The following is a 20,020-nucleotide window of genomic DNA, read 5'->3' as shown; positions in this document are numbered from 1 at the left end:
AGGGTCTGCCCAAGTCCCAGAAGATGCAGGATGCTGTGACACTCCAACGTGGAGCGCTGCTGGGGGGACACTACCCTAACCAACTCACTATTAACAGAACTGCACACTGAGTATGTTTTCTCACCACTTCCTTCTTTTTTTTTTTTGTAATCATCTCATAGTTTTTCAATGAATTTGAAAAGGGAAAAGGAGTTGAATGTGAAAACTGCTTTGAGGATCCTTTGTAACACTGTTGCATCTCCCTCACCAGGGAAAAAAGGAGTGACCTGCTTGTTCTGGGTTTTTGGCACAATAATTTAAATCATAGTTGAATTCACTTCATAGGAACATGATATTGTTTACTTTTCTAAATATCAAAAGGAGATTAGGGTGCATCTCCTCAATGCTCTGGCAAAAATTCAGTCAGTGGACTGTACCCTCCTCCTTAAACCTAGACTGAACTTACTTTCTAGTGTTTAATTGCATTTTTAAAATACATATTTACATAAGTCAAATGGATGTCTTTCAGTCAAGATCATATAATTCTCAAAAATTCAATCCGTGATGAAATGTTTCTTGTTATAATACCCCAGTCCCACTGGCTGTGAAGTCATGGATTGAAAAACAACACGGATGGCTCTAAAGATTACAAATTCTTTTTTTCCTACAAATCAAGACAGGGATTAGTCTTGGGAAACTTTTTTTTTTTTCCCCAGTATAACTTTCACTTGTTCCTCTTTATGTAGGATGAATCTATATTACAACACCATCCATATCCAAGTCTCCCGTGTTTTTCCTATAACAACCAGAAGTCACATATGAAGGGTTTTTTACAAAAAAAATGCCCCAAATTATTCCAAGTAAATATTATTGGCTCTGTAAAATGATTTTCCCCCAGTTTTAATCTACGTGTTTAATCAAGAAACTGGTGTAACATTTAATTTCTTCTACCAACTTACACAGCAAAGGGAGCAATATAGGTTTAGGGCATCGAGTCCCTTTAAGGAAAACAGGCAGTGCTGGCGGTCATATTAAATGACTAAATCCAGCAACAATTCTTACTCCAAAATAAACTCTTTGTGTCTTTGTTTTTTAGAAGAAAGTCTGAGTTTTAGAAGGAAATGCCAAGTGTTTTCTTCAGACCTACAATCCATTGGGCATGCCAAGGCTCAGAAAGAAAAATGAAGTTTATAGTTTTGCCAGCTATTCCGAGTAACCACTGGTTTGGATGTGGGGCAGGTTGAGGCCAGGCAGCTACAACCTGAAGACCACATCTGCCTGGCCCAGTTCTCTCTGCTTGACAGATATTAAATGAAGAAAACACTGTGCATTTGGGGGAGATGGAACAAAACAGGGCAAAAGACTTCTAAGGAATTCCCTAAGTAAGAACTTAGTTTGAAGTGTTTTACTAAAACCCAAGCAGCTCATTACAATAATTTCCACACCTTTACAAAGAAAAATATAATTAATTTCCAGATGTTCTAAAGAAGCCAGCCACCTCCCAGTTCCCCAGATGTTCATTGCCATCCCCCATTGATCTTACATAGTTTTCTACAGCAATCAAAAAATCCTGTTGAATTCACCCAGTTGAATTTTGCAAATGCAGCTGAACAGTCTTCAGGCCTCTTAAACTGTGCCAGCAACCCAAGAGCTCTCATGGAGTTGTGTGGGTGGAGTAAAACAATATTTTGAAAAACAGACTCCAAATGATAGTTCATCTTAGTTACAGAGTACTGCGGGTTTATGCATCCTTTATTGCTTTTAATTTTAATGAAGAGATGAATAGTTTCAAAGGGATGGGAGTACTGAATGTTATAACTGATAAAAAAAGCAGCAGAGTCGGCTCCAGTAAAGTACATGACTCCCTGGGTAGTTTCACACACACTTGAAGCCAGGATGTGATGGCAGAGCTCCCAAGGAGGCAGTTCCTCTCCTTCCCTGCCTTGTTCCTGTCCCTGCACCAACCTCTCCTTCGAGCCAGCATAAGCATGTGTGTGGCCCTAGGCTGAACCAGGCCAGAGAAGTGACACTGGTTAGGAATAAAGCATTAAAAAAGAGAAAGGAAATAATGTTTGTGCTAGCAGAAAATTAGCACAGAAAGGAAGAAGCAATACAAGAGTAGCCTAGGGAGAGAAACGGGATGCTTTTTTAGAGGACATACTGACTTAAATTCTATTTAAACTGCAATTCCATAAAATAGAGTTTATAGACATATAAAGCATAGTCCTATGATCTCTTGCTCAACTGAACTACGGGATTTCCTTAATTCTAGTTTGAACTAGAGCATATCTTTAGAAAAATATTCCATCTTGATAAGATGCCAGCAATGGCATGCAGAATTTGCTAAGTTCTTCCATTAGTTCATAGCTTCAATGCTCAAAACATGTGCTTTATTTCCACTTTGAAAGAAACATTCAGCCATTGCACTTACTGTTGTGTAAGTCTAAAAGCTTATTCTCAGTCATTCCTTTTCTACATAAAGAGTGATTATGACACCTCATTTTGGATAATTTGAAGGTATATTTCTGGATCCTTTTACAACTTTTAAAACTTTTCTTTGAAATGTCTAAATTTTATCTCCTTGAATGTAGCCACTAGAAGTGGGTAAAGTGTTGCAGTAACAACTGCACTGAGCAAAGTCCTACTGCTTAATACATGGGTCTTGTATGGATCTTGCTAACAGATGGATCCTGTAATTGGAAGTAATGGATCTTATTAAGGATCCTGAAATAGGCTTTAAAATATAAATGGTAGGTGCTGAATAGTGGAAAGCTATGGTCCTGGGGTCTTTTTATCTGTTACCACATCTAGAGACATAAACTGAACACACCCAGGGAGGTGCCCTGGTACAGAGAAATCGATATTCATGCAGTTAAAACCTCTCACTCTCAAGGTGGAGGGGGATGATTTTGAACTATCTATACGGAGCAGATCTTTGCCTGAGCTGACTCCCACATCATGCCTAGAAACTGATGCAGGACACAAGTCAGGTCAGGTCAAACCCATGCCAAAGATCACTCCATAATTTACCAGCATAAATAATTGTGTTGTAAGAGTCTGGAAACATACCCAGCACTGTGAGGTGCAGGGTTTTTGGTCCTGGAACACCATACGCAATCCCAAAATAAAAGGGATACAACAACCCTTCCCTGTGTTTTCAAAGTTGGCAGCAGAATGTCGTCTGACTTCCTGAAAAAGTAAATGTTTTTCTTAATAAATCTAGTTGAAAAGATTGCAAGAATAACACGCAGCGTCAGATCCGCATTGTTGAGGTTATTTTGAACTCCAGTAAAATACAGCTGTTTCTAAACATATCAAATTGCAGGTTCTCACCTACAGATTCTGATCTTTGGGAGTTTGAGATGTATTTTGGTCAGCTTTTGGAGCACAAAGACTCCTTCCACAATATGAGAAATCGGTATTTGCCTCCTTCTCTCAGTAATAAAGTAAAAATAGCAATGGGTCTTTAAGAATGTCAAAACAGAAAGGAGGACAATAATTACTTTCAAGTTGATCTCCTTGGACTTGAATCCCATGGCAAAAATTATTTCTTTACTGAAAGGGAGAAACACTGCATCAGACAAACCATATTTTTCTAGCCCCAGAGAAGAAACAAATCCTGAGAAATACAGCTGCTCACAACGTGGTGCTTTTCTTCAACAAACTCTGGTATTTTTCAAAAATTCTAAACTGAGGGTTTACACCAACAGTACTTCTGTCAAATCTAGCAGAGACAGAAGTCTTACAGCCCAGATGTCACTTCATACAGAAAGGTGGTGTAAAAAATGTAACAGTACTGCTAGAAAAAATAGTGAGGAATGTTCTTCATACAAGCTCTGTGGAAAGGTTCCGTCCTGTACACAGTGAATCACTTATATTGCACTCAGTTCCATAATCCTGATAGAGACAAAAGCAATTGTGCAATCAGAATGGTTTTAGATAGGAAGAAAAGGAGAAAATTAGTCTAATTGCAAAATGCAAAACAAACATGCTGACAGCCATTTCCTTTCTCTGGCTTGGCACTCCTGTATCAGCCAGGCACCCAAACTCCACCTCAGTATCAAGCCTTTTGATGGATTTGGGTCATTTAACACAGATGAAAAGGTGCTGGGGGGAGCACTCCCTGATGCAGTATAACTTTTCCATCAAAACTCACAAATAGCATTACTGCCACAAATAAAATGAAGAAACCACTCTACCAGTAGAAGTGAAAACATTCTATCTAGAACATAATTTTTTGGTTGGATTCACCCATGTACATCCAAGACACTTCTATGTGCCTTTTGCTGTATTTTACTGCTGAACATGAAGGAAAGCATTCAGGAAAGTTAGACTTTGGCTTCACCCTGCCTTTCTGTCTTGCTTCAATTTAGGGCTTGTCTTTAGCTCTTAAAATTATTTCACTGAGCACAGACTTATTCTGTGCATTCTGCAAGCGAGAAAACACACCCCAGCACTGACCTTTTGATGACTGTATCCTCAGGAGAATGTTAGTTATTACTGCCTTCTTCTCCCTGACAGTGGAAGTTAGATATTCGTGGTCCAGAAGTTCAAGAAACAGGCGCAGCTCAACTATTAACTCTTCCATGGCTGAAAGACAAAAAAAGTAGAATTACTTTTTCTAAAAAGTCCCTTCAGAAGAAAGATAGGAGTTAATTTTTATTTATGCACATTCATAGCTATTTTCTAGCACTTCTTAAAAATGTAGTCCTGGAAACAGATTTAACATTAAACATCAGTAGAACCAACAGAATAATCCATTAGTGAGCACTACTGGCATTTACAGTGGTTATCTCAAAACTGACAAACATATCTTTTCAGATATCACATGTGAAGCCAGCACTAGACAAGTGCAGGAATGGTGGCCATCAGTTTTTCTACCAGTGCCACTCCAGTTCCCCTCCCATTAACAAACTGCAAAATTCCTAACTGCTGAACAAATATAAGGTTTGGTAAAGTTCCTGACACCACTGATATTTTCATGAATCTTTCTCTTTCCCTTATTTATTCTGTTTCCTGTGGTAAAAAAAAATTCTTTTTTTACAATGATTTTTTTTTTATAATCTCCAAAGACAAGCTCCCAACCTGTCGCATATTTTCTTATCACTCCCCAAATTCCCAGTGATGCACTTCATATTTCATCCTATTTCTATTATTTCAGATCTCAAGGCTTTCCAGTTGGCTCTAAAAAAATGACATTCCTTCTTTTTATTCCCAATGCTTCCTAATTTTTTAATAGTGAACTTTATATTTCTACTTTTTTCTTTAAAATTATCCCCAGAGTTTTAATATCCCATGGTCCTTGTAACTGCAGTAGCTCAGACTATACATACAAACACCTTTGTTGTAGCCTAATCATATGATATCTCTTTAGCAGGTTTATGAGAAACCCATGGCATTGAACCACATTTTCGTGCTTCTGTACTCTCATAATTCTGAGATTCTTTGGTCCCTTCCCTTAAGTGAATGCACTATTTATAGTTTTGGTTTCATCTTGATAAAGTAGTTCACATTTCCATACTTTCTGTATCCTATGACATCATTCTCATTAAAAGATGAAGAGAAATATCTGTTTCATTTCAATTAATTACAATTAATTACAATAAATTACAATTGATCTCAGTCCTACCCTCATTCTGAAATGCCTCCACTTAAATTTTTCTCCACTTAATCACATTTGTTTTTGTATTCTTTTCAAAGCCCAATGGGACAACTGCTGCTAAGCCTGTTCAGACCTCTAAAAGGTACATTCCTTGCTGCTTACTCCCTTACCAGCTCTTCCCTACTCCTAAAACCTTTCTGAAACAGTTGTTTACCCAAGTGAACCCGGAATCCTTTTTTTCCATTTCTGAGAATGTGTTTGGATGTTAAAACAATCCTTGTTCAAGATGCATTTGTTTTATATCCTACACTTGACAACAGGGAAGCCTGCAGACGTCAGCTACACTCCTGCAAGGGGTGTTGGCCTCTTCTTGTCCCCAGTGAATACAAATTTTCCCATGTATTTGCAGTCTGTACCGCACGTACGCTCTGGCTGCTCTGGCAAACCCAACATACCTCAACCAGGTAAAGAAGATGTGCCAGTCACCAACACCAGGGCATGAAAACATGTTAACAAAGAAATCCCTGAAGAAGTACACTAGGGCAAATATTGTCACAGAATCACTCAGGTTGTAAAAGAGCCTCAAGATCACTAAGTCCAACCATTAATCCAGCACTGTCAAGTCCACCACTAAACCACATCCCTAAGCCCCACATCCACATTTTTCACAGGGACAGTGACTCCACCATGTCCCTGGGCAGCTGTTCCAATGCTTGACCACCCTTTCAGGGAAGAAATTTTTTCCTAGTATCCAATCTAAACCTCTCCTGGCTTAACTCGAGGCCATTTCCTCTCGTCCTGTCACTTGTTACCTGGGGGAAAAGACTGACACCCAGCTCGCTACAACCTCCTTTCAGGCAGTAGTAGAATGAGACAAGGTCCACCCTGAGTGTTGTTTTCTCCAGGCTAAACAATCCCAGCTCACTTAGATACTCCTCATAAGACTTGTGCTCCAGATCGTTCATCCTTAATTTTCTCAAAGACACTGTCAATCTTCACATGTAATTTCATCCTGCCCAAGTTTCTCTCCATGATTATGTTCTTCTATTCAACTGAGCACTAGCACTGCCATTAATATAAGCTGTCCACATTTTCAAGAAAAATGTTTCTCAAAGATTTTCAGAATATATAGGCAGAAGAGGGTATTCAAAATGTCAGAAAAACTGTCTCAATCACTCCCCGATGCAGCTCATAAAAAACACCCCATGGCTACAGGTAATTTTTTTTGCCATCACACTTGTAGCTGTCTAAAATGTCTTGAAATCTGTCAGTAATCCAAAGTATTTCACAACAACCTTATTACTTACAGAGTTGTTTGCATTATGGAAAAACAACATATATACCTACAGCATAAAGCTTTCTGAAGCACAGAGATAAAGGTTCAGATTTGAAAAGTGGTAAGTGATCACAAGACTCAAGGAGAAATAAAGCATGAGACTCTACGACCTAAAAAAATATTAAATAATAATAACCAAATAATCAGCTCTTACTTTTTAAAAAAATTATACAGTTTAGAAATACGATGTATATTCCATTATGTGTACAGTGGTCTCTTGCTTTTAAGTACTCTTTGAATATAAGATGCATTAATACTGTTGTTATAACTTCATTTTAATTATGGAATATATGAATATTTTAATGGTTACATATGAGTTATAAGATATGCCTTTCAAAAGCTATCATTACCATAGAATCAAGGCAGTCATTGTGAAACCTAATCAGTATACAGTAAAAGAAATGTGTATTTTTCAAGTAGTTCTACAGCCATATGAATTACTGTCAGTAATTGCATTAAAATTTCTTTGCAATGCCATGTTTTCTGGTTTCTTTAAGGCAAGGGACTGTAAATAGCCTTAAAGAGAGCTATCCCTTGTTCTTGTCAAAAGAATACCCTATGCCACAGTCACCTCATTTCTTTGCTGAGAACCTTCACTTCTGGAAAGGGGAAAAAGGATGAAAGCATCAGATACAATTTATATGCAAAGCCTGCATAGCTGTGTTCAGTTATTAAAAATTATCAGATCCTTGTTCTCAGGAGCTTATAATCTAATATAAACAGATGGATTGCAAAATGAGAAATGAAAACAGAGCAAGAGGGAGTTATGAGGCAAGGAGATGGGGAAGTAAGAGGAGAGGAGATAGGAAACCGCTGCTGGAGAGTCTCCTGGGAGCTGGCATCAGCCCATATCTCTCCTGGGGCCCTGTACCATAACGGTGTGGACTTCTTCTATGTCTCTGGAGGAAATCTGCATTGCAGTCCCTGGTGACCCCTGCCCATTGACCTACAATAACCAAGCCACCTAAGGTACTGGAAGCAATTCAACTGCTCCAACAAAGGATTTTAAAAAAAGCTTTGGTTAGGACTGGTAAGAGGACGGTAAGATGAACCTGGTACCAGTGAGACAACGCATAAAAAAATCTCAAAACCACTGCCTTAGCAACACATTCACCATAACTGCACAGAGTGCTTGGCCTGGTGACCAGCACTGCGGTTCAAATGTCCAGAAGTGCATCATTAATGGAATGAAGTTCAACAAGGCCAAGTGCCGGGTCCTGCACTTTGGCCACAACAACCCCCTGCAGCGCTACAGGCTGGGGACAGAGTGGCTGGAGAGCAGCCAGGCGGAAAGGGACCTGGGGGTGCTGATCGACAGGAGGCTGAACATGAGCCAGCAGTGTGCCCAGGTGGCCAAGAAGGCCAATGGCATCCTGGCCTGCATCAGGAACAGTGTGGCCAGCAGGACCAGGGAAGTGATCCTTCCCCTGTACTCTGCGTTGGTGAGGCCGCACCTTGAGTATTGTGTTCAGCTCTGGGCCCCTCAGTTCAGGAAGGATATTGCGGTGCTGGAGCGGGTCCAGAGAAGAGCAACCAGGCTGGTGAAGGGACTTGAGCACAAGTCCTATGAGGAGAGGCTGAGGGAGCTGGGGTTGTTTAGTCTAGAGAAGAGAAGGCTCAGGGGAGACCTCATCACTCTCTTCAACGACCTGAAGGGAGGTTATAGCCAGGTGGGGGTTGGTCTCTTCTCCCAGGCAGCCAACAACAGGACAAGGGGACATGGGCTCAAGCTCTGCCAGGGGAGGTTTAGGTTAGATGTTAGGAAGAAATTCTTTACAGAGAGGGTGATCAGGCATTGGAGCAGCCTGCCCAGAGAGGTGGTGGATTCACCATCCCTGGAGGTTTTTAAACAGAGATTGGACGTGGACCTTAGTGCCATGATATAGTAATTGGAGTTGGATCAGGGGTTGGACTCAATGATCTTGGAGGTCTCTTCCAACCCAATCTATTCTATGATTCTATGTAGGAATGCAGAGCCTGAGAAAATTCACTCTTCCTGCCTTTGTAAGCTCACAGGTATATGACACTGACTTCAAGAAAGCAGTCAGAAATGCTAATGATACAGTTTTAGTGTGACACCAGAATAAAATTGTTAGCAGCTGTTGAAAAATGCCAGGCATGAGCACAATATTGCTTCTCTTACATTTCTACCAGGATTAAACTGGGGGTGTATTTTCATTTGTGGAACTTAATAGCATCATAAAGAACAAAGTGTGAAGAAAAGAAGTTCTGAATTTCACTTTATATATGCAATGATGTCAAACATCCAAAAAGAAGAGGGAAACACTGTTCCCAGCTAGCAAGAAACACTCTTTACATATCTTAAAAGCATACTTTTCTTTTTAGTACTTTTGCTGCTTACGCAAAGAACAGAAATACTGCCATGGAGTGCATTTACATTATTGAAATCAAGGAACTGAAATATCTTTTTTGCCCAGATGGCAACAAATAAAGTTGTATATTCTTAGGAAAAAAAAAGTTGCCAATCCTTGGCTGCTTTTCTGGATTAAAGAATCTTCTTCTATCCTTCCTAGAAATGTAATGATGTGCTCACAAAAAAGTAATGGAACTGAATAGCAGAAAATCTACATAATACATATTTTCAGTAAGCAATCATTGCTTCTTAAATGGAGACTCAAAAGGAGTGGGTGATGCAAGTCCCAAAGAAAAACATACTCTTCCAGTGAGAGATTACCCTTGGAAATCTGACATCACCACAAAATAGGAATAATAATCAGAACAAGGCTCTCAAAAAGGAGCCAATTTATTTGACAGTTTTGGCTGTATTTTCGTTGTCAAAGGAATTACTTGTAAGTGGCAGGTGGTGAAAGGCAGGGTGGAGCCCAGGGATGGTAATCACAACAGTAAGCAGATTTTAGCTTGACTGAGGAGCAAAATCACATTCCATATTAAATGATGAGAAGTCCATTCTGTGCTCAATAGGAATTATAGGCCCCTAATGGGCTGTAGCAATTGCCATGCACAAATAAAAAAACAATGATACATCCAGAAGGATTTCCAAGACCGGCTCTCAAGAGTTTTAAAGTTTTTCAAATGGCAGCACATAAAAACTGTATACATAAGCCAGCAACAGAATACACCAAGGTAAAAATAATCAGAGGAAGGCAATTACATCACACTGTAGATTTTGTTCCAAACCAGAACTAAAACCAACTGGGACTGAAAAAGCATGATGATGCAATTATTCCAAATCTAAGTTTACAGATACTGGCCTATAAGCATTTTTAAAACAGTATAAAGTTTTCACCTCCACTGGAGTAGAAAAAAAAATCATAGGAGCAGTACTGTATCTTACACAAGATTTCAAGGTTGCTTAAACCAGAAGAAAAGACAAGGATGAGCTCATTAGAAAAATGGTCAGATTGTTTTCTGGTCACTCACAGCAATTAAAGAGTTTCTTAACCCTGCCATAGCACAAATGACCTGAAAGTGTCTTCCAGTTGACTAATTTACACTGATAGACTTTTAAAGAAAGAGGAATGGGAATCCAGGAAGCATGACAGGAAGAACATGTTTATTAATTATTGTGTAGTCTATGCAATACAAACCCCACATAAAGTAAATGCACTTCTATGCTTGCATGTCTATCATAAACACATGTATGAAAATATGTTAGTATACAAATCTATCATAAAAATACAAATTAAAATTGAGCTTCAATTTTTTAGAAGATCCTATTGATCAGTTCCTTGAATACTGCTGAATTAAATTTCTCTGTGGGTAAGTTTTCTTTTCTCTGTTTAGTTGGACATTTACAGATATGGAAGTCCAGAACATACCAGGTTAATGACATCCACTACAAGAAATCATCTAATCTGACTTTTTATACAATACAGACCAGAGACTTTTATCTCACTACTCCTCGGTTTATGGAGGGATGTGTATTAACCTAAAGTACATCTTCCAGGAAAGCCAAAAAACTATGTCAGCATTTTGAGACCTAGTTACATGGTGGGAGGATCCCATTTAACCTCATGAAACAAATTTGACTGGATTTATGGATAATATTGATGCCAATCTTCAATCTATATATAAAAACTTCTTGAAACATCGAGACTCTCCCAACCTTCCAAAAAAACCCTCATTGGTATTTGGGTACACAAGCAACGATACAGAAACCAGACATGTGATCTTGTTTTAAATAAAAAACAAAATGTGAATTGCATGTTTATACCCATTTCTATTGAAATAGTGTCACCATCCTTAGTTTTGGATATTGTAATTTGAATACTTTACTCAAAAGCCTCATAGCAGACTACCACTGGGGAAAGCATGTCTGTATTTTATAAAGCTATAAATATTAGGGACACGACAATGAATGTACAGCCACAAGGAGACAAAAATCCTTGTGAAGAAAAACACAGAATCACTTCAAGTCACTTCCACTCAATCCTATAACACAGTTACAAATGTCCTGTATCCAGTAATTATTGAAAAAGTTCCTTTCATGGCTACTTTATCATTACCCATGAAAAGATTTTCACACAGAAATACACAAAATCTGGAAGGAGACAGCAATAACATGTTTAGCACTAGGAAAAATTTTTACTTTTTTTCAATATGCTACGAGAAATTAGTCGACATATTTGAAAATTGCACTGAAGGCCTATACCCCTAGAAATGAAAAGGCATGCTGCTTGAGAAACACCCAGCAAAGAGACAAGACTTCGCTCTTGGAGAGTTTTCTCTTGGTTGCACTCGCCCTTCTTTGCTGCCCTGAAAACCACAGTGTACAAGGTGTGTTGAATTCCACCTGCTAAGTGTGCTAAATCCTGCTTCAGAAAGTAAAGGTGATCATCTTGGGGCTATATGGCATTAGAGAAAAGAATGGTAGCGTATTAAAAAGGGGAATCCTAAACAGCAGATAAAGCCCTAAAGATGAAGAACTAGTATGAAGCAAGGACAACAGATACAAGGATTGTCATTAGAGTGTTCTAACATAAAAATAATTAAACCTCTCTAAAACCTGGCAACAATCATCTTTTATTTAAGATTTGGAGCTCCTCAGCCTGTCACAAACCCTCTTTCCAGACAGCTTGGGGCAAGGGAGGCAAAACAGATCTACTAAAAACTCCTCCTGTCTCATGCATATTTATAATCAACTTCAATGAGTGTCAAGGGATCACTTTGGCCCCAACTCACACGTATTCCTCTTTTTCCTTCTTCCCTCTGTTTCAGTATTCAAGGACTTGGCTTTTACAAAACTAGCTTTCCAAAAAAGCTATCAGAGCTCCAAATGCTGCTGTTGCAATATTTGGGTGATAAAACAAGAGGTGGGAAAGCATTAAGGAATGTTTGGACAAGAACCGAGCTGCCAAAAATCCTACTCAATCAGCTACATCCATGCAATGAGTGACAGCAATGCCGGAGCGTAATCCATTAGCATAAGGTAGATGGATAAAGTGTTTATTTTTTAAAGTCCAGACTAATGTTTAAGCAATGCCACAGACTTTGGAGAGGAATGTCTGCTTTTAAGCAAGTTCACAGACTCTGAGAAAAAAAAAGAATAAAAAAATAAAACAAAGAAAGAAGGAAAAAAATGAAAAAAGTAGAAATAGAAAAGAGAAAAAGAAGATACAAAAAAGAACGAAGAAAGAAGAAAAAAATTAGTGTTACAGGCATGTATTTTTATTCAAGTATTAAATATCTACATTGAACTCATTATATGTCAGCCAAAAAAAAAAAAAATACTGTAACTAATTACAGAACCTTACAGTGGACTTTTATAAAGTTGCTGAAGGTTTTATCTAAAAGTATACTTTCCACATCAGATTTCTTTTGTTCTCAAAATAAATGTAACATACCTTGTAAAGCAAGTGAACATGGATTTCACTCTCACTGCATGCCCAGCACGCTGGGTAAGTCTCACCCTCCTGCCTCTGTGCTCACTGTGGGCAGTCAGGTTGAGTTTTCATTTCAGACTCCCATTACCTTACTACAGGAGAAAATTGAAATTTCTTGCATTTAACCATCTCCAAATGTATCAGCTGACATCATCCCACCAGGACAAGACATTCCAGGTCTTGCCTGCTGGCTCCTGCACTAGCTCAACTCCTCCATTACCCCAAACCACAGAAGATAAGCAGCCACTACAGAAGTAATAAATGGGCTCCGGTTCCACAGAAGAAAAGCAGTTCCCACATGATGCAAGAAGAAGACAGAAAATCTGTGGTAGGAGGTGAAAGTCTGTGCCTGTCTCCAAATCCCAAGGGAAAATGGAGCTCAGTTAAGGCTGAGACACATAAAAGTAAAAAGAAAGCAAAGGGCTGCAGTGCCCCTTTTAAGTTCTTCACTTGGGTCCTCAGCTGAACATAGATCCCTTTTTAGGATAGGATTTGTTTCAAAGTTATTAATAGTTACATATCCAACAGAAATGTGAGACAGTAAATTAAGAAAGTTTATGGACTGCAGAAACAGAATTGCAAAACAATGACCAAAAAAATACAAATATGGCAATGGTAGGAATTTCATATTATAATTATAATGTATTTTTGTATTCAGCAATACAATTTCATTATACATATCAAATACCAAACTTAAAAATTGTTCAAGAAGTCCTGAGTCTGATCATGTCAGTCATATGAGCAGTACAATTGAAGAACAGCTTGTACATTGTGAATCTGGAACGCCAGGTTTCCAGTGTGCAGCTAATTTAAAGCCAGAAACAAGATAATATTGCATTTTATAAGAATAGATTCAAAACTCCTTGCATTTGTATATAAAGATGGAAAAAAATAATTTTTTTTTGTATCCTACCACACTTTCTTATACTACAGTTCTCATTGCTGGGTCCATTATGCAAGGAGTAACTCCTGCCATGCACTGATTATTGCTTCATGCTTTTTCCAAGAAGAGAAATACATTCTACTTTTTCTGTCAGACTTCTGAAAATTTCTTTAAATAGATGCAACAAATTGACAGAGATTCATGTTAAGAAAATGAAACCAAAGGAACATACTTTACACTGATAGAGGGTAGAACAGTGAGGACTCCTTTTCATTACCTTCCAGGTGCCTCAAACCCTGTTTTTGTTCTCCACTGCAGAGAACTGTCGGAACACACTGCACTGTGTCAGACCTGGTACTGAGATATTTCTCCACTGGTACCACACAATTCCAGAGCAAGGGGTTACATACCAAATACTATTACTACTACACAGGTTGGTGGTAGAGCCTACATGCAAAGCAAACCCAACAATGAGTGACATGGAACAGCTCTTCCCCTAAGCTGTACCTTCACAGCTTTTTCTCCAGCATGTACACACACAACTTGTACCACTCTGATGAACTTCTTTGGTGTATCATTCACTTGGACCTGTCTCTGACACACCTGATCCATAAATGCACGAGATATATTTTCGCTTTTGAAAACAGCAATATATGCATTTCAACAGTGGATTCAGCTAGCTGTGATAAAGTAGGAAAGCTGTAATTCTAAAATGGGAAATTTCAATTCCCTCTGCCCCTCGAGTTAATTCTCTGAAATACATCAATGTGTCTCTGATTTCTCCTCTTTCTGGGTCTCCTTCACAATTATTATGTGGAGAGGGAAATTAAATAAACTTTTAATTTTATATTCTGACCGAAATAAAACAAAATAAAACAAAACAAGAAAAAAAGTCAAGTTCAGACAACCAGAGGCAAATAATTCCTTTAATTTCCTTCACTCAGCACACCTCTGCAGCATGCCAAACAAGACGGACCAAGGCTCCCTATGTAACCCTACCATGCCATGCACAGTGACTGCTGGGAGCCTGGATTTGGTGCCAGTGCCTCTGGGCTTGGACAGAGGCTGCTGCAAAGGAGGGCCACAGCAAACACCTTAACCAGAGGGAAGGGATCAGCCGAGAGTGGAATCCACACCTGTTAATGCAGCTCCACAGAGCAACCTTCAACGCCCCTTTTTTGTCTCCATAAATGTGTTTATAAGTGATTAAAGCTTACACTTTCTCTCTAAAAGCAGATAAAGTTAGAAAGGACGTTTCAGAATTCTATGAAAAGTTAGGTTTCTGAAACTAAGTTATATTTCCTTAAAATAGGAGAGCTAGAAGGAAGTGCACTTGCACGTATTTGTTAAAAAAGAAGAGGTGCTTAACTAATAAGTTGGTTCAGTAAGGCAACTGAAATTTTGCCAGTTGAGCTATGGACTCTACTGGAATTCAAAACGCTATTTTGTCACAAAATCTCATGCTCCTGCCTTTAAGAATATGCAGAAACTTCCTCATTTAAATATTCTAGCTGGGAATATTTAAATACTGGAATGCTGGGAATGACTGTGAGAGTTTTAAAGAATGGCAGCAGTGTGTTCTGGTAGGACAGGGGCAATATTATCATGATGGGACATGAAACTGAGCATGCTGAAGAGAGGAAGGATCACAAATGCTCTGGCAAAATTTTCATGACTGGATTTAGACCCCACAAATCTGATGTACAAAGTTGTCACCATGTCACCAACAGCCACCCAGTGAACCATATGAAAAACACTAATTGTAAAGCTGAATTATTTTCATAACCAGAGTACTGATACATGGTGACTTTCACCTGCAGCACTGATCAGGTAGAAAATAAGGTATCAGACCATTACATTACAAAAGGCTTGAGCATTTCATAGCATGAAATACAAACCATGAACTCGTCTTAAAAAAACAGTGATACATCACTTTAATTACTGACTGCACAGTGTTATAAGAGGGACAGAATCGCTGAAATTAGTGAAGTTATTTCTTCATGGTAGCCTTCAAAATTCACAGTCAGATCCCCGATACAGACATTTAATACTACATACTGCACAAGCTTTCAAAGAAAACTCCATCTTTTTCATTCTGAAAAGTCATGATGAACTGAGTATGCAGAAAGGTAAAGTGCAGACTGGACACTAAAGTATACTAGAGGGTTCTTAGTTCTGTTTGCTGGGATGTTTCTTTAGAGTAAAAAATTCTAACAGGAACCTTTGCCTGAAAAAATACAGGTTCTGAAAAATAAAAATATTAATCTATATTCATAGGATAAAAAATAAATAGATATTTCCCCTCACAACAAAACAGATTAAAAAAAAGCTTATTAAAAACTTGTCTCTTTACCTGGTGTACTTCTCATAGTTTCAGTGATGCTCAACTAATTCATTTCAACATTGGATATTCAGCTTATGCTTGTATGCTATGAAGATTTAATTTTAATTATAGATGTGCTCTGAATTTATCATGAAACCAGAAAACACATGTTTAACAAACAGTAATAAACTGATGTTAACATCTTTGTCTCACGCTGCTCCAACCACCTTTCCTCCTCTATCAAATCGCCCTCATACCTCTTTGGAATACAGACTGTCCTACACAGACATCTACAAGATCTCAAAGAAAATTTACCTCCATGGTTTGCACTTCCCTTGCATAATTTTCTGTTTTCTGGACATTATCAAGGGTATTTTTACATCTGGTTATGCTGCCCCATATGTTTGGAACAGCCTCCATTCTCCCTGCCAAGCAACCTCCCTCTCTCCCATGAAATCCCTCTTTCTTTCAGCATTCCCTTCAACAATAATCCTCACATTCCCCCTTCCCTAACACTTGTGCCATGTCTGGTCATGCAGCTGTTTTTTTATCTACCTTTAAGTCAGATCTTGCAAACGTTTTCCCATGGTAAAAAAAAGCCCCAATCCTTCTGATGGGTTTCACTAACCACGACACCAGGATGAGCTCAGAGGGAAAAAAAAAAAAACCACAAAACAGTGTTTTAGTGATTAACATCTCAAAGGCAGTAACTTCATTCCTGTGCAAAAGGAGCAAAGTAGACAAACAGTCAGAGGTCTGTTCCTTCTGCCAGCAGCGGAAGGATGCAGCTCTGAGGATGGGAGACCAGGGCAGCTGCCATAATACACCCTGCCACCAGAACCGGCTCCATCCTCTCCCCTCACACCTGGCCCTTTCCAAAAGGGAGCTGATATTTAAAAAAAATAAAATTATTATTCTATACAAGAATATTTCAAAGCTCTGAGGACATACGTCCAAAATGTTACCATTAACTCACCCTGAGTCTAGTTGCATTTCTTCAGGTCAAGGGGCTAATTTACTGTTTGTAAAACATGCTGCCATTGAACTGAACAGCACAAGCAACACCAGCATCTCACTGTTATGGCATCTAAAAACTTCCTATCTGGTCACAGGAGAGAAAAAAACCCCCACATTTTGCATACATCCTCTGCATATTCTCCCAATGACTGCCCACTTGTGTTAGCTGATGGATACCATAGGGATAAAAATGGACCACTGGGTCCAGAACAAAACCCTATGTTCAAATTACACAGCTACCTGTGATCAAACTTCAGCAATAACCCTTGGGCAAGGAAGCCACATTATATGCCTAGGAGGATCACTGCATCTCCATTTGTCCTTGCCAGACTTCTGGCAAGATGAGTGAATGTCCTGATCAACATGAGATTCACCAAAGGTTGGGTGTGCCAGCAATCTCACGCCTTGTGTGGCTGGATAAGGTTCTGGATAGCTTGGTTAACAATATCTGCCAAAAGGTTTTTCCCAATTCTTCATGTATTCCTGAGTAACAAAGAAGATGCAACTGCCAAATGTCCTCCCACTGAGATCTCAAAGGCAAAAACCCAGTAACCTCCCCCCACCCAAGAAAAATAAACCAGCAAGGATTAGAGTTTATAGCAAGTTTGCATATTTTCCTGGGTTTATGTGCTTTGTTTTTCACAGGCTCATAACCTAACTAGGAAACCACAGACTACTGCATCTGTTGGTCTCAGCCATTACCAAAAATGTGCTGACTCTCTATAAAAGTTATCCCATTGCATCATAGCACAAACAATCCGTGTCACGCCTGTGGCCGCACAGCTGAGCCCCGCGAGCATCCCCCTGCAAACAGGCTGGGAAGGACCAGCTGGGGTGGCCGGGCAGCACCAGCCACAGCCAGTGCACAAAGATAAAAGCTATTGATGGCAAACATTTGCATCCTTGCCTCATCTCACCATCTGCTGCTGCTGCTGCTCACTTGAAAATTAATACAGTAGTTGCCCGAACCAGAAGCTAATGCTACATCTGCCCTCCTTAGCAGTACAGATCATTATTAGACTACACATGCAACCCTTTTTTGAAACTCAAATGGAGCCTCTAATCTGACAGGATTCATCAAGAGAGACCAAAAATGCTTCATTTGCAATTGTAGAGCCTGAAACAAAATGGACCAAATTTTTGTCCTAGTCAGTACTACCTTACTTTCCTTTCTTCTTCCCCAATACATTTTCATCAGATCTAAAAAGTAAATTAATAAGTAAGTCTCTTTCAAAGAATATAAAAAACTCTTTCACAAGCAAAGGTACAGAAAATTCAGGATGGTCTTGCTTGTATAAATTACATCCTAATCCAATTCTAGGGGCTTTTTGCCAATCATGGCCATTAAGGAAATAACTGAAATCCCATTTTATCATCTTGATCATTTATTTCTAATAGTTTCCTATCTGCATCTGATTTGCACCGCATGAAGCAGAAATGTGAGAAGAATTAAGTATTTATCTTGGGGTTAGCATTCTCATACAAATCTTAATTCTGTGGCCTTTAATCCAGAGAAAGTCTCAGAGGTATTCCCTATACATAAATTGTAACATACTGGTTTTAGAGAAGGACTGATTTCACAGGCTTCAGGAGAAAAACCCTGAGACAGAAATCTGTTCTCTTCTTTCCCATGTAAGACACACTGGAAACTGCTTATAGGAAAATTATCAAATTTAGCATTTTTAAAAGCCTCCTAGTAAAAATTATTTTACCCTACATGTATTGTTCATCATTCCATTTAGAAATTATTTGCAATAAGAAAGTGAGCAGTCAAATCCACTTTGGCAGGTTTTAGGGGAATTGTAGTGGAATATATATATATCTAAAAACCCCTTTCCCTCCTTTCAAAGCAGTTTGAAAATGAAGAAACTTCTAAGAAGAAAGTTTGCAACCTTTTTTTTCCATAAGTTATAGTTTGAGCACCATGGTTATAGCCAACAAAATAAAAAAACTCCAAACAACATTAGAAAGGATAAAACCATCATATCCTACTTCTTTCTAGATATGTCCTGATATTTCCAGGGGTTCAGGACATATATGCACATTAACAATAAAACAATGCAAGACAACCTCTTTTACCTCCTAGCTGCAAGAAAATGACAGACAATTGCAAAAACACAGAAAAGACCAATGGAAAAATGGAAACTATTTAAATAAGCCTTTGTTTTGGAGCATTTGAGAGTGGCAGAAAGGTGCTTCAAAAAGGCCAGGCTGTCCTGATGAATAGGAAGGAGCATGAGAAGAAAAACAAGAGTGAGATGGGTCATTCATAGTCCATGAACCTTAACAGCATTCTTAGAAGAAAAACAAAAAGGTTTATCCAGTTAAATAGCTTGTTTATAGGAAAGATGCAAATGCGCACGTGGGGTAAAGAGTTGGTTTTTTTTTTTCCTCTTTAATCTGTTTTCTCATGATAACACTTTTTTGCCCCCAGGCATTTTTTAAGACATGCAAGGAAAGGCAAAATCAGCTCACATTTTCTTTTTATTCCAGATGGCAAAGTGACAAAAACTGACTAATTGCCAAATCAAGAAATGAATTATGATGAAGGCATGGATTCTAAAAAAAGTCTTTGCAATTTTTCAAGTGAGAGAAGCAGAAGAGCAAATAAGTCCCAACTTTTAGAAAGCCATTTACATTCTCGAGGCACTGGGGACTACTTCATTTTCCCACCAACCTTTCGGGTTACAAAGTAGCACTCTCTCTGGTTTACAGATGGAAAACAGAGGCAGGTTTAGTACCACAGAGTACTCGGTGCTACCACCAAAAGAAGCCACATGCTCCTTTTCCAAAACCAGGCTCATTCCTGCCTCTTCTCTGAGCTGGCATGTGCTTGTTCAGCGACAGGATGGACTGAAGCAGGAGACTGATACAATTTTTAAGAGCAATACCTAGTCATACTAGAGTAACTTTATGGTGGAACATGACCATAGATCTACTTGTACCTAAATTAATGCTCCGTGAAGCTTGTGTGGCTGCAGTCACAAACTCACGCTGTTTAGAAATCCTTTTTAAC

The 20,020-nt window shown here is 38.8% G+C and overlaps 1 protein-coding gene across 6 annotated transcripts in view; it reads right to left on the bottom strand.

The window, feature by feature from the left end:
- The window catches only part of AFAP1 (actin filament associated protein 1), a 116,933-nt gene that overhangs the window by 61,295 nt on the left and 35,618 nt on the right, over positions 1-20,020 (bottom strand). For 5 of the 6 annotated variants that reach the window (XM_050337684.1, XM_050337683.1, XM_050337686.1 and 2 more), the window contains exon 2: positions 4,441-4,569. In XM_050337684.1, the coding sequence (XP_050193641.1) occupies positions 4,441-4,567 (127 nt within the window). In that variant the 5' untranslated portion in view covers positions 4,568-4,569. Of the gene's footprint in view, positions 1-4,440; positions 4,573-20,020 lie in introns of those variants that run through there. The other variant, XM_050337689.1, reaches the window with a different exon arrangement.

The sequence above is a fragment of the Myiozetetes cayanensis genome, unplaced genomic scaffold (genome assembly GCF_022539395.1).
Source record: "Myiozetetes cayanensis isolate MyiCay16 unplaced genomic scaffold, myiCay2020 scf7, whole genome shotgun sequence".
NCBI lineage: Eukaryota > Metazoa > Chordata > Aves > Passeriformes > Tyrannidae > Myiozetetes > Myiozetetes cayanensis.
The sequence above is the reverse complement of the archived record's forward strand: the minus strand, read 5'-3'. Positions and strand labels throughout refer to the sequence as shown.